Source organism: Molossus molossus, unplaced genomic scaffold (genome assembly GCF_014108415.1).
Source record: "Molossus molossus isolate mMolMol1 unplaced genomic scaffold, mMolMol1.p scaffold_m16_p_2, whole genome shotgun sequence".
NCBI classification, from domain to species: domain Eukaryota; kingdom Metazoa; phylum Chordata; class Mammalia; order Chiroptera; family Molossidae; genus Molossus; species Molossus molossus.
In genome coordinates, this window is record NW_023425355.1 from 110,796,898 (window position 1) to 110,811,538 (window position 14,641).

The window sequence follows — 14,641 nt, forward strand, 5'->3', positions numbered from 1 at the left end:
GGGAAGCTCTTTATTTGAACTTCTATTTTGAATGATAGTCTTGCTAGATTGAGTAGTCTTGGATTCAGATCCCTGTTTTTATGAACTTGATTACTTTATGCCACTTTCTTCTGGTGTGTCTTGTGTCTGTTAAGAAGTCAGCTGAAAGCCTTATGTGGTTTCTTTTGTAGGTAAACCTGTTGCATATCTCTTGCTGCTTTTATGATTCTCTCTTTGTCATTAATTTTTGGCATTTTAATTACTATGTGTCTTGGTGTGGGCCTGTTTGGGTTCTTCTTACTTGGGGCTCTATTTGCTTCTTGAACTTGAATGCCTTCCTCCTTCACCAAGTTAGAAAAGTTTTCTTTCACTATTTCTTCAAATATATTCTCTAACCCTTGCCCATTTACTTCCTCTTTGGGGACTCATATGATGTGAATGTTATTATGTTTCCAGTTGTCCCACAGTTCTCTTAAGCTGTCTTCCTGTTTTTTAATTTTTTTTGCTTTTTGTTTCTGATTGGTTGATTTTTTTTCTACCCTGTCTTCTAATTCACTGATCTGGTCCTCAGCTTCCTCTACTCTCCTGGTTAGTTTTTCCAGTGTTTTCTTTATTTCTGCTATATCATTCTTCATTTCCCCTTTGTTAGTTTTCAGTGTTTCTATATCTTTACTCATGGTACTGATGTCCTTTCTCATGCTGTTGAGCTTCCTCATCATCATGGCTCTGAACTCTACCTCTGATAATTTGCTTAACTGCATTTTATTGATCTCATCTTTGATAGTGTTCTCTTGCTGTTTCATTTGGGATTTGTTTCTTTGTTTCACCATTTTGACTATCTCAGTGGCTTTAGGAACCTTCCAAATTTTTCCTGTAGGTGTTGGTGTTTTGCTGTTCGTGCCTCCATCTACTGGGTTGGTAGGGCCTGGGCCAGCCCACATTAAACACCGTTGTCAAGGTCTACTTTCCTGGGTAAATTTGTAAGCCCAGGAAAGGTTCAGTTATCCTCTAGCTTTTTGTCTGGGGCTAGTAATGTCAGTTACTCAGTGCCGTGGTCTGTAGCCCTGGTGTTCTGCATAAGAGGATTTCCAGAGGGTGGGATAGATGCAGGGTTTTAATGAGCCTCGATTTGCATTTCTTTGCCTCACCTGGAAAAGGCTGAATACAGTGGGGAAGGGGCATTGCTGCTTTTCCCCACAGATCTGGGGAGGAACACACTGGCCACCTTCCTTTGTGGCTGCAACTCAGCAAAAACTCTGCCCTCCAAATCCCGGTTGTCCTCACAGAGTTTCCACCCAGTCTGCCCTCCCTGTGCTGTAGTCCCCAGGTGAGTGGCTGTGGCTATTTTAGCACTCTGTCCTGGCTCTCTGCACTGTGGAGCAGGCTTGGTCTTTATTCCCCAAGGGTGCTGCTCTCAGCTAAGACTATTGTTGTTTGTTGGTTCCTAGCCCGCCACCCTCTTGTGCCTCCACAGCTCCTACCAGTGTTCCTGGTTACATGGTCCTGTCCTGCTGCTTTTGTGTTGCTTTTTCCCAAGAATTTGTTTTCATTTTAGTTGTAATTTTTGTTTGGTCCTGGGCGATTGTCTGTGTAGCTTCTATTCACTATGCCTCCATTTTCACATCCTCTACACCTATCTTGTGGGCCGCGAGTTGGCACAGGCCTTTCTGGTGCCCCCGCACCCTGCAGATCCCATGGGTAGCTGGATGGCACAGTCTTTGCTGCGTCACACAGGCCTCTCTGGAGCTTCAGTACCCCACAGGTCCTGCAGGTAAGTGGATCACACAGTCCCTCCTGGGTCTCACAGGCCTCTCTGGTGCTTCAGCATCCCGCAAGTCCCCTGGGTAAGTGGATCACACACACCCTGCTGGGTCGCACATGCCTCTCTGGTGCCACTGCACCCTGCAGGTTCCAAGGGCGGCCAGATAGATCGGACCAGTCTCTCTCGAGCTCCAGCTTCCCACTGCTCTTGTGAACTGCTAGATCACACAGGCCTCTATGCACCCCCAGATCCTGCTGCTGGTGGCTGGGCAGTGCTGCTGCCCTGTGGGGCTCAACTCCTGCTGAGATTTTGCTGTAGTTTTGGGGGATGTGTCTCAGCTGCTGGTCTGTGCTCCTGTTGCCTGGGGATGGATGTCTGTTCCTCAGCCTCTGTTGCTGGGGGTATATCTCGACTCTGATCTGGCTGCTACTGTGGGGCATGGTGTTGGACTCCCGGCAGTCTGTGGCTTCCATGTCCGGCACCTTGGGAGCTCCACTACTATGCACCGGCCTGTGTTGACACATAGTGTCCACTGGTCTGATGGTGCCAGATGTGCTGGTAGGCTCAGGTTGCTGGGATCTAGCTGCTCCCACTGCCTTCTTCCAAGGAAGCACTGGGATCTTCCAAAATGATGGGACCTCCCTGTGGCACAAGGAGAAGCACCCTGAAGGGCCGCTTTCCGCAGTAGCCAGCTGTTCCTGTCTACAGAACAGGAACCTTCTGTTCCAGTCTCTGCACTGAAGGAGTTTGGTTTTCCACCTTTACTTCAACTCATACTCTCTCATACACTAGCTATTCTCTCACATACTCACCCTCCCTCCGGTCCTGCCTGCTGCCATCTTTAGATATTTACTTTAGAAATTTGCCACAAATTGCCTGTGCAAAGGAACAATGAGTTAACAATTTCCATCCCTTTGGTTATTATGAGGAATTTAACAAAACTAACTCTAAGTCATTTCAACATATGCATTATACTATTTGCTGACTAAATTATGGGGACTGTCACAAAAATTCCGTCAGGTTCATATGGCTGAAAACAGTATCAGTAACTGGTATATGTTTTAGGTGTGATTCTACAAACTTCCAGAGTAAAGGTACACTAGAGTAGAGAGATTCCTCTTGGTAAATCAACTTGTCAGTTGACTATAAAGCATTCTGAGACATTAAAATAATGAAGTTTGAATCAGGAATGATGTGGTTTAAAGTTGTACCATTTAGTGAGTTGTGTACTACACATTAATGACTTCTCTAAGACAGTTTTGAGCTTGTGAACTGGGAAAAATAGTAAAAAAAACTATTTAGAATAACTACTTTATAGCTATAATGACAACTCAATAAAACAATGAGTTTTAAAACTATGGAGTGTAAACGAATTTAATAAATGAAAGACAGTATTATTTATTCCATCCATAGTCAACAGCACTACTAGGTGGCAAACATAAGCAGATTAGCAACATACAAATATTATGTAAAAGTAATAAAGAGGATTGGTCCTTATTAAAGATCTCAAAGTACACATTACTCATGAATATTCAGGTGTGTTAGATATGAGTAAACATTGGAATTGTATGAAACCATTCTCTTTCTGGTGTGCCTAAAAATAGGATTTAACCTCTCACCATTTATCGACAACTCCAAGCAAAAGTTCACCTATTATTATTGCTTTTTTCCCTCATCCATCCTTTGAGCTGTCTTCCATTAGGCAGTATAATGACTGAATAAATAACTGTGACTAATTCTGTGTTTGGAACATCATGTAGTATATTCCTTGTGCATTATAGATCATTTAAAAATAAAATTTAGCTAATATGTGTCATCAACCATTCATTTAGTCATCCAACAAGTAACTATTGAGAGCTTACTATGTTTCAGGCATCTTTATTAAAGGGGGTACTGTGGTAAGCAAGAAAGTTAAGATTCAAATTATCATTGATTGATATTCAGAGGGGGATACAGAAATAAAAAAGTAATAAAACAATAATTAAGATAATTTAAGACAATGAAGATAACTATACTATGATAAAATGATAGAAGATGCCAGGGTGATGAGAATGTAGAAATCAATGCTCATTTTCATAGACATATGAGTTCATCTTTCTGAGGAGACATTATAATGAGTAGAGAGGGTACAGGAAGAGATAGAGAAGATAGTCATGGGTTACATTACATAGGACTCTGGAGGCCATGATAAAATATCTCAATCTTATTCTGGTTTTGATAGGTTGCTACTGGAGGGTTATAAGCAAGAAAATTACACGACCTGATTTACACTATAGAAAGAGCATTATGGAGGAGAGGGAGGTCAAAAGCTTCTAGCTTTGAGTGAAATACTCCTGACTAAATTGGTTGTGAGGAAGGTGAAGTGATGTGGTGAAAGACCATAGGAATTTCTGATGGATTAGATGAAGGGAGAGTGATGGAAAGAAAGAAATTAAGGTTGATTTCTACAGTGTTGGCCTTAGCAATTCGATGAATTGTGATGCCTTTTACTGAGATGGAGCTCACTTGGAAGAGTAACAAGTGTGTGGGGAGAAATCATGACAGCATAGAAAATGGAATACAAGCTGAGTCTAAATAAGGTATTTTGGTTAAAGAAAAAATAAATCTCTTATTTCCTAAATGTCTGATTTCATGTTTTATAATACAAGATTCTAGTGACATTTTTCTGTGACTTGCTATATTGTGCCAAACTTAGCCAAGTAAATTTATTACATGAATAATTTTCAGAGAATTAAGATAATACTCTTTTACATTTGCTAATTTTTCTTATGTTTCTTCCTGGGTAGGTCTACAAAAAACTTCGCTACCCTCTTTGTAAACCTGTGTGTCACTGCAGAGACATATGAGATCTCTGCTCTGTGGTTCCTGTGGTATGTGAAGCAGTGTGGAGGCACTACCAGGATCATCTCAATAAGCAATGGAGGACAGGTACCCACCCCCACTATTCCCACAGAAAACCACCATTGCCTAAATGAGAGATTGACATTGTCCTTCAGTCATGAACGAATGAATCAGGAAGCAGGCTTGTAGTTCTTAGAACTGTATCATGGCAGCTCAAGGTGGCTTTTATGAGGGATAGTCTGTCGGTTAGGTACCCAATGTGAGAGCCCAGCAGCCAGTGTAATTTAAGATTTGGCTTGTCTCATATGATAAAATGTTCAATGTCACTAATCATCAGAGAGATGCAAATTAAAATGTCTATGAAGTATTACTTCACACCTGTCAGAATGGCTGCCATCAACAAATCATCAAACAACAAGTGTTGGCGAGGGTGTGGAGAAAAGGGGACTCTAGTACACTGCTGGTGGGAATGCAGACTGGTGCAGCCACTATGAAAAACAATAGGGTGTTTTCTTACAAAATTAAACATGGAACTGCCATTTGAACCAGTGATCCCACTTCTAAGAATATATCCTAAGTGGCCTGAAACACCAGTCAGAAAGAATATATGTACCCCTATGTTCATAGCAGCACTATTTACATTTGCTAAGGTCTGGAAACAGCCCAAGTGTCCATCAATAGATGAGTGGATAAAAAAGCTGTGGTACATACACACAATGGAGCACTGTGTAGCTGTAAGAAAGATCTCTTATCCTTTGACACAACATGGAGAGACCTGGAGGCTATTATGCTAAGCAAAATAAGCCAATCAAAGAAAGACAAATACCACAAGATCTCACTTATATGTGGAATATAATGAACAAAATAAGCTGAAGAGCAAAATAGGCCCAAAGACATAGAATGGATTATAGTTCATACTGACAAAACTCAGAGGAATGGGGCCTTGGGGAGGGATGAGATAAACCATATATGCGTAACCAATGGACATAGACAGCACCCCTGTGAGTGAGCGCAGGATCCGGAGAGAGTGTCTGGGTGGGGGGGGGGAGATATCTGTAAAAAAAAGTGAATTAATAATAATTAAAAGAAAGATTAAGCTTGTCTCTTTTATATACTTTTGCAGTTTTCCATTTGTATGTACATTCAATTATTATTTGATATGCTTATAGAAGAAAATATGATGGATATAACTTCAGTACTTCTTTGGAAATACAACAAGAAAAGTCAGAATTATGTGTCATTCATTCCACATTCCATTATGTGGAATTCATTTATTCATTCATTGCCTATTTCCTGAGCCCCAGCATTGTATAAGGCACTGTGTTGGGCATAGTAGGAAGTGGATTAGAGTTTTATATAATCTTGTTAGTCATTTTCTTTTTCTATCCTTTTCCTCCTCACCTTCTTCCTCCTCTTCATTCCCCTATTCTTCCTTCTTTCCCTCTTTTTTTCTTCCTCTTATTCTTCTTCCTAAACCTATTTGAAATATTATTTTAAAAATTAAATGATCGGAAAATTTAGGAAGAAGCAGTCAGCTCAACTGCATGTACAACTGTGTAGAATATTTGCTTTAGCAGGGCTCAGGACAGATGGTGCAGTGGCCACAGAAGCAGCAGGCACCCAACCCAGAATGAGATGGGCAGCTTGTAATAGGGAGTAGGCTGACCTGAAGATAACTGGGCCAGGGAAGTTCTGAGCCTGAGTAATAAGGATGGGAAAAACAAACTCATGCAAGGGATGGCCGAGCTATAGGTATAGCTTCACCAGACCCAGCAACTCATTAGAAGGTTGTAGATAATACACAGAGCAGGGGTAATGACCAGAAAGGTGGGGCATGTGGTCTGGGTGAGGTTGTCTGGCTGAGGTTGGAGCCAGGAAATTCGCAAAAGCATGGTGGTGGCGGGGGGATGGGGGATGGGGAGGAGTGAGTCTAGGGGAGCGAAAGGAGAAACATCTGTAACAAAAATAAATTAATAAAAATTGAAAAAAAAAGCATAGCATAGAAAGTGACTGCTAGAAAACCCGTAATTTTGTTAAATCCAACAATCACTAGTTAGACAACAATGGTAAAAGTCACTATTAACAGCAAAATGAAATTTTAGATATATCACAAAAAGATATATATTAAATGATACCAATTTAATAATTTATACCCATTTGTATATTTCTCACCCACCTCTTTAATCCTTTTTTTTTTTTTTTTTTTTTTTTTTTTTGCCAGGAGAGGAAATTTGTGGGTGGATCTAGTCAAATAAGTGAGCGGATAATGGACATGCTTGGGGATCGAGTGAAGTTGGAGAGGCCTGTGACCCACATTGACCAGACAGGAGAAAATATCCTTGTGGAGACACTAAATCATGAGGTGTATGAGGTAATCAAGAGCCTTAAACTAAGAGAAAGAGGCTTGAGTCCCATAGATAATCAAAGCTTAAATAAAAGCAAGAATATTCCAGACTTTATAGATAATCCCTTTGCCTAAAGTGAAAAAGCTAACTATTTGAAGAAAGGAAAAGAGAACCAGAATATTTTTGGGGGGATTTATAAAAACATATATTATCAAACTTCTGTATTGGGCTTCTACATAATTAGAAAAACAAAGAAAATATTTAATTATAGATATCAAGTTTTCTATGTGCTAAGCAATATTCTAAGAGTTGGAAACAGAATAATGAACAAAACAGGTAAAATTAATTGTCTTTATGTGGCTTACATTCTAGTGAAGGAGAAAGGCCATAATCAAACATATAGTTAAAATATAAGGTATGCCAGATAACAACTACTGTGGAAAGAATCAAGAAGGGAAGGGGAAGGGTATGCGCCAGAAGGTGGGGATGGGACAACTGGCCATACAATTTTAAATAGGTTTTCAAGGAAGGACTCATTCAGAAGGTGATGTTTGAGCAGAAAACCAAGAGATGAGGCACTGAACCATGTAACTCTCTGAGGGAAGAGCATTCCAGGTAGACAGAACAAGCAGAGCAAAAGCCCTGAAGTAGAAACAAGCCTGGCATGACAAAGGAACTGCAAGATGGTCAAAATGGCAGAATTAAGGATTGCAGGGAAGATTAACAGGAGGTGAGATCAGAGATGTAATAGGTTTTCATTTCATGTAAGGTCTTAGAAGTGACTGGGAGGAACTTGGTTTTGACTTTAAGTGTGATGGAAAGTCATTGGAGGTTTTGAAATAGGGAACAATATGGGCTCATTTTGGTTTTAACAAGATCTTTCCAGTTTCTCTGTTAAGAAGAGACTGAAGTGGGGAGAAGAGTGAAATGAGGAAGAAAATTAGGAAAAAAGCACAACCCACCAAAAATGTTTAAGCACATGTTTTTGTTTTTTCCCCTTCCAGGCTAAGTATGTGATTAGTGCTATTCCTCCTGTTCTGGGCATGAAGATTCATTACAACCCTCCTCTGCCAATGCTGAGAAACCAGCTGATCACTCGTGTGCCTTTGGGTTCAGTCATCAAGTGTATCGTCTACTATAAAGAGACCTTTTGGAGGAAAAAGAGTGAGTATTTTCCTCAAATAAAGATCTTGAAACTTGGTGCAAAGACACACATTAGTATATAACTGTTTTTATTAGAATTATGGACATAAAACATTAGTCCATGTTCTAAGTACAATGTCTGAAATTGTGTTGCCTACAGTTTCTTCTAGGATTTTTATGGATTCATGAGTCACATTTAAGTCTTTTATCCATTTTGAATTTATTCTTGTGTAGGGTGTAAGTTGATGGTCTAGTTACATTTTTTTGCATGTAGCTGTCAAATTTTCCCAACACCATTTATTTACTTATTTTTTATCCTCACCCAAGGACATTTTTTTGATATTTTGTTCAGATAGAGTGGGAGGGAGTGAGAGAGAGAGAAACATCGATGTGAAAGGGAAACATCGAGTGGTCTCCACCCACACGACCCAACCGGGGCCACGGACAAACTGCAACCAAGGTACGTGCCCTTAGCAGGAACCGAACCCGGGTCTCTCCAGACCACAGGCCAACGCTCTAACCGCCGAACCAAACCGGCCAGGGCCCAACACCATTTATTAAAAGGGCTGTCTTTACTCCACTGTATGCTTTGCCACCTTTGTCAAATATTAATTGAGCATATTGCCTTGGGTCCATTTCTGGGTTCTCTGTTCTGTTCCACTGGTCTATATGCCTGTTCTTGTGCCAGTACCAGGCTGTTTTGATTACAGTGGCTTTGTAGTATAACCTGAAATCTGGTAATTTGATCCCTCCAACTTTGTTCTTCTTTTTCAAGATTGCTGTGGCTATTCGAGGTCTTTTTTGGTTCCATATGAACTTTTGAAGTATTTGTTCTAGTTCTGTGAAATATGTCGTTGGTATTTTGATGGGGATTGTATTGAATCTATAGATTGCTTTGGGTAGTATGGACATTTTAATGATGCTAATTCTTCCATTCAATGAACATGGTATGTGCTTCCACTTTTTTATATCTTCCTCTATTTCTTTTTTCAATGACCTGGAGTTTTCTGCAAATAGGTCCTTTATTTCTTTGGTTAAGTTTATTCCTAGGTATCTTAATTTTTTTGCCGCAATGATAAATGGGATTGTTTTCTGTTTCTCTTTCTGTGAGTTCATCATTGGTGTATAATAAAGACATCAATTTCTTGACATTAATTTTGTATCCTGCTACTTTGCCAAATTCATTTATTAAGTCTAGTAAATTTTTGATGGACTCTTTGGGGTTTTCTACATATAGTATCATGTCATCTGTCAATAATGACCGTTTCACTTCCTCCTTTCCAATTTGGGTCCCTTTTATTTTTTCTTTCTGTTTGATTGCTGTGACTAAGACTTACAGTACTGTGTTATATAAGAGTGGTGAACATGGGCATCCTTGTCTTGTTCCTGTTTTTAAGGGAAATGCTTTTTGTTTTTGTCCATTGAGCATGACGTTGGATGTAGGTCTTTCATATATGGCCTTTATTATGTCGAGATATGATCCCTCTATTCCCACATTGCTGAGCATTTTTATCAAAAATGGATGCTGGATATTGTCAAAGGCTTTTTTGGCATCTCTTGATATGATCATGTGGTTTTTATTCTTCATTTTATTTATGTGGTGTATCACATTTATTAATTTGCAAATGTTGTACCAGCCTTGCAATCCAGGGATGAATCCCACTTGATCGTGGTGAATAATTTTTTGGATGTATTTCTGGATTCGATTTGCTAGTATTTTGTTCAGGATTTTGGTGTCTATGTTCATCAGGCATATTTGCCTGTAGTTTTCTTTCTTTGTAATGTCTTTTTCCGGTTTTGGAATTAGAATTATGCTGGCCTCATAAAACGAGTTTGGAAATCTTCCTTCTTCCTGAATTTTTTGAAATAGTTTGAGGAGAATGGGTGTTAGTTCTTCTTTGAATGTTTGTTAAACTTCCCCGTGAAGCTGTCCAGGCCTGGGTTTGTGTTTGCAGGAAGAGTCTTGATTACATCTTCAATCCCTTTTGTTGTTATTGGTTTGTTCAAGTTTTCTATCTCTTCCTGGTCCAGTTTTGGGAGACTATGTCTTCCTAGAAATTTGGCCATTTCGCTTAGATTTTTGAATTTGTTGCCATATAATTGTTAGTAGTAGTTGTTAATGATCTTTTGTATTTCTGCGGTGTCGGTTGTTACTTCTCCTCTCTCATTTCTGATTTTGTGTGTTTGGGTTCTCTGTCTTTGTTTCTTAGTGAGTATAGCTAAGGGTCCATCAATCTTGTTTATCTTTTCCAAAAACCAGCTCTTTGTTTTATTGATCCTTTGAATTGTTTTTTGGTCTCTATGTCATTTATTTCTGCTCTGATCTTTACAATTTCCTTCCTTCTACTTGCTGTGGAGTTTTCTTTTTGTTTGCTTTCCAGTTCTTTAAGTTTGAGGTTAGATAGTCTATTAGAGATTTTTCTTGTTTCTTAAGGTAGGCCTGTAGTGCTATGAACTTCCCTCTCAGAACTGCTTTCACTGCATCCCATAGATTTTGTGTTGTTCTCTGTTCATTTTCATTGATTTCCAGGAAGTTTTTAATTTCTTCCTTGATCTCCTCGGTAACCCCTTTGTTGTTTAATAACATGCCATGTAGCCTCCATGTTTTCAAGTGTCTTTGTATGTTCTTGTTGCAATTGATTTCTAGTTTTGTGACATTGTGATCTGAGAAGATGCTTGATACATTTTCAAACTTCTTGAACTTGTAGAGACTTAGTTTGTGTCTTAACATGTGCTCTGTCTTTGAGAATGTCCCATGTGCACTTGAGAAGAATGTGTATTCTGTAGTTTTGGGGTGTAATTCTCTGTAGATATCTATTAAATCCATTTGGTCTAGTGCTTCATTTAGAATCTGTGTTTCCTTGTTAATTTTTTGTCTAGAGGATCTGTCCAGTGATGTCAGCCGGGTGTTGAACTACACTGCTATAATTGTATCACTATTAATTTCTCCTTTGAAGACTTCCAGAAGATTTTAAATATATTTTTGTGCTCCTATATTGGGTACATATATGTTTATCAAGGTTATATCTTCCTGTTGGATAGTTCCTTCCAATATTATGTACTGGCCTTTTTGTCTCTAGTTATGGCCTTCATTTTGAAATCTATTTGATCAGATATGAGTATTGCTACCCCAGCTTTTTTTCCTTTCCGTTTGCTTGAAAGATTTTTTCAATCCATTCACTTTCAACCTATGTGAGTCTTTTGTTTTGAGGTGTGTCTCTTATAAACTACATATAGATGAGTCATGCTTTCTTATCCAATCAGCTACTCTGTGTCATTTTATTGGAGCATTCAAACCATTTACTTTTGAGGTGATTATTTTTATGTACTTATTTATTCCATTTTTGTTTAGTTTGGTTATATTTTTCTTCCTATTTCTTCTGGTAACTACAGCAGTCCTTTTAACATTTCTTGCAGTGCTGGTTTGGTGCTAATGTATTCCCTTAGCCTTTTTTTGTCTGGGAAGCTCTTTATTTGACCTTCAATTTTCAATGATAGCCTTTCTTGGTAGAGTAGTCTTGGATTCAGATCCTTCTTTTTCATGAACTTGATTTCCTCATTCCATTCCCTTCTGGCCTGTAGTGTTTCTGTTTAGAAGTCAGCTGAGAGCCTTATGGGGGTTCCTTTGTAGGTAACCTGTTGCTTATCTCTTGCTACTTTTAGGATTCTCTCTTTGTCTTTAATTTTTGGCATTTTGATTACTATGTGTCTTGGTGTGGGCCTGTTTGGGTTCTTCCTACTTGTGGTTCTCTGCTTCTTGAATTGAATATCTTTTTTCTTTAACAAATTAGAGAAGTTTTCTGTCAGTATTTCTTCAAATATATTTTCTAAGCCTTGATCCTTTTCTTCTTCTTTGGGGACTCCTATGATGTGAATATTATTACATTTCCAGTTGTCCCACAGTTATCTTAAGCTGTCTTCCTGTTTTTTAATTATTTTTTCCTTGTGATGTTTTGATTGGTTGATATTTTTTATGCTTTTTTTCTTTATTGATTTTTTTTTCCTTTAGAGAGAGATGAAGGGAGAGGGAGAGATAGAAACATAGAGGAGAGAGAACATCGACTGGCCGCCTCCGGCATGCCCCCTGTGGGGTTTGGGCCCACAACCTGCACATGTGCCCTGACCGGGAATCGAACCGGCGACCTCTTGATGTAGGGTCAACGCTCAGCTCCTGAGCCACTTGGCCGTGCTGTTTATGCATTCTTTGTTTGATTCTTGTGTGCGCCCCAATATGCGGCCAGGGCTTTCATGCCTTTTTTTTTAAAAAAAAAAATCTTTATTGTTGGATGTAAAATGTATTACAGATGTTCCACATTTTTCCGCCATTGACCCCCTCCTCCCCATTTCTGCCCCCTCCCACCTTTTCCCACACTATTGTCTGTATCCATTGGTTATGCATATAAGTTCTTTGATTTATTTCTTCCCACCCCCCCAACCCCTTTCCCTTTGAGGTTTGTCAGTCTAGCAATGAATTTGTACTTCTTAATCTCTTCACCTTTTTCACCCATTCCCCCAACTCCCCTCCCAACTGGCAACCAACAAAATGTTCTCTGTATCTATGAGAATGTTTCTGATCTACCTGTTCATTTTGTTTGCAGATTCCATTGTTGATAGATATGTATTCATTGCCATTTTGTTTGTTCATATATTTTATCTTTTTCTTCTAAAAGACCCTTCATCGTTTCATATAATAACGGTTTAGTGGTGATGAACTCCTTTAACTTTTTCTTGTCTGGGAAAATTTTTATATGTCCATCGATTCCAAATGACAGCTTTGCAGAATAGAGTAATCTTGGTGGTAGGTTCTTGCTTTTCATCACTCTGAATATTTCTTGCCACTCCCTTCTGGCCTGCAAAGTTTCTTTTGAGAAATCAGCTGACAGCCTAATGGGAACTCCCTTGTAGGTAACCAGCTGCCTTTCTCTTGCTGCTTTTAAGATTCTCTCTTTGTCTTGAACCTTTTGCATTTTGATGATGATGTGTCTTGGTGTGGGCCTCTTGGGGTTCATCTTGTTTGGGACTCTCTGTGCTTCCTGGACTTGTATGTCTGTTTCCTTCACCAAGTGAAGGAAGTTTTCTGCCATTATTGTTTCAAACAGGTGTTCGATTTCTTGTTCTCGCTTTTCTCCTTCTGGCACCCCCAAGATGCGAATGTTGGCACGCTTAAAATTGTCCCAGAGGCTACTTACACTATCGTCACTTTTGTGGCTTCTTTTTTTCTTTTTGCTATTCTGATTGGCATTTTTTGCTTCCTTATATTCCAAATCGATGGTTAGCTCCTTGGATTTACATACTCTATTATTGAAGCTGTGTAAATGATTCTTTATTTCAGTTAATGCCTCCTTCAATTCTAACTGTGTATCCATGATTTCTGACTGGTCCTTTTCTATGCTCTTGAGGCCCTCCCTAAGTTCACTGAGGTTATCACTGAGTTCATTAGCATCCTTATAAGCAGTATTTTGAACTCAGTATCTGTTAGGTTGCTTATCTCCATTTCGCTTAGTTCTTTTATTGGGGTTTTGCTCTGTTCTTTCATTTGGGACCTGTTTCTTTGTCTTCTCATTTTGGCTGCCTCCCTATGTTTGTTTCAGTGTATTACTTAATGAGAGGTATGGGGCTCACTGAGACCAGATGCTGCTCATTTGAAAGAATTTAGGAAAGACCTGAAGCAGGATCCAAGACAGGCCAATCCTATGGTTAAGCAAGTGGCAACAGATTGAGTGGGCTTGAACGTTGGGTGGGGCGGGGCCTCAGGGAGTCACCAGGGCGGGGCTACCAGTGTGAGTCAGGTTGCTAGAGTCCCAGATATGGTGACTGTCTGCCGCCCCCGGGAAGGGCTTACCAAAGGAACAAAGGCCTCTGACAGTGTGTTTGTCCCGGAGAAAGCCCCTTCTCCAGCCCTTGCTCCAGTGCCAAACAGCTCAGTTTTTCCCTGTATGACTCTGGCGCCCCTCGAGCTGCCTCCCCTCCAATCTTAGAGGGAAGAAGTCTGATATGTTACTGCCTGGGCCCTTTAGGGAGCTGCCTGGGGTTCCAGCCGCTTCAGCTTCCCTGAGCCTCAGTTCCTGCTGGTTTTTCCAACCGGAAGTTATGGGGACTTCTCTTTCTGGCACTGGAACCCTGAGCGGGGCACCTGGTGTGGGATGGGCTTCCCTCAGTCCTCAGGAAGGACCTTCCCAGCCGAGGTATCCTCCTGATTTTTATCCACCACAAATGGGTGTGAGACCAGCCTGTCGCGCTGCCGCTGCCCCTCCTACCAGTCTTGAAGTGGCTGCTGCTTTAATTCCGTAGTTGTAGGACTTCCATTCAGCTTGATTTCAGGCAGTTTTGAATGATGGGTGTTCTGTAGTTTAGTTGTAACTTTGATGTGGTTGCAGGAGGACGCGATACCACGTTTACCTATGCCGCCATCTTTACCAGAAGTCGGTTGATTTTTTTTCTACCCTGTGTTCTAATTCACTGATCCTGTCCTCTGCTTCCTCTACTCTGCTCTTTAGACCTTCCAATGTGTTCTTTATTTCTTCTCTGTCATTCTTCATTTCTTCTTGGTGGTTTTTAGTTTCCAACTGAT

General features: G+C 40.0%; 1 protein-coding gene across 1 annotated transcript in view; it reads left to right on the forward strand.

Annotated features, from left to right (window-relative positions):
• MAOB (monoamine oxidase B) overlaps nt 1–14,641 on the forward strand; it is a 138,580-nt gene that overhangs the window by 109,982 nt on the left and 13,957 nt on the right. Inside the window, exons 6-8 of the mRNA XM_036270823.1 lie at nt 4,528–4,669; nt 6,804–6,953; nt 7,932–8,091. Of these exons, the coding sequence (XP_036126716.1) occupies nt 4,528–4,669; nt 6,804–6,953; nt 7,932–8,091 (452 nt within the window). The remainder of the gene's footprint in view (nt 1–4,527; nt 4,670–6,803; nt 6,954–7,931; nt 8,092–14,641) is intronic.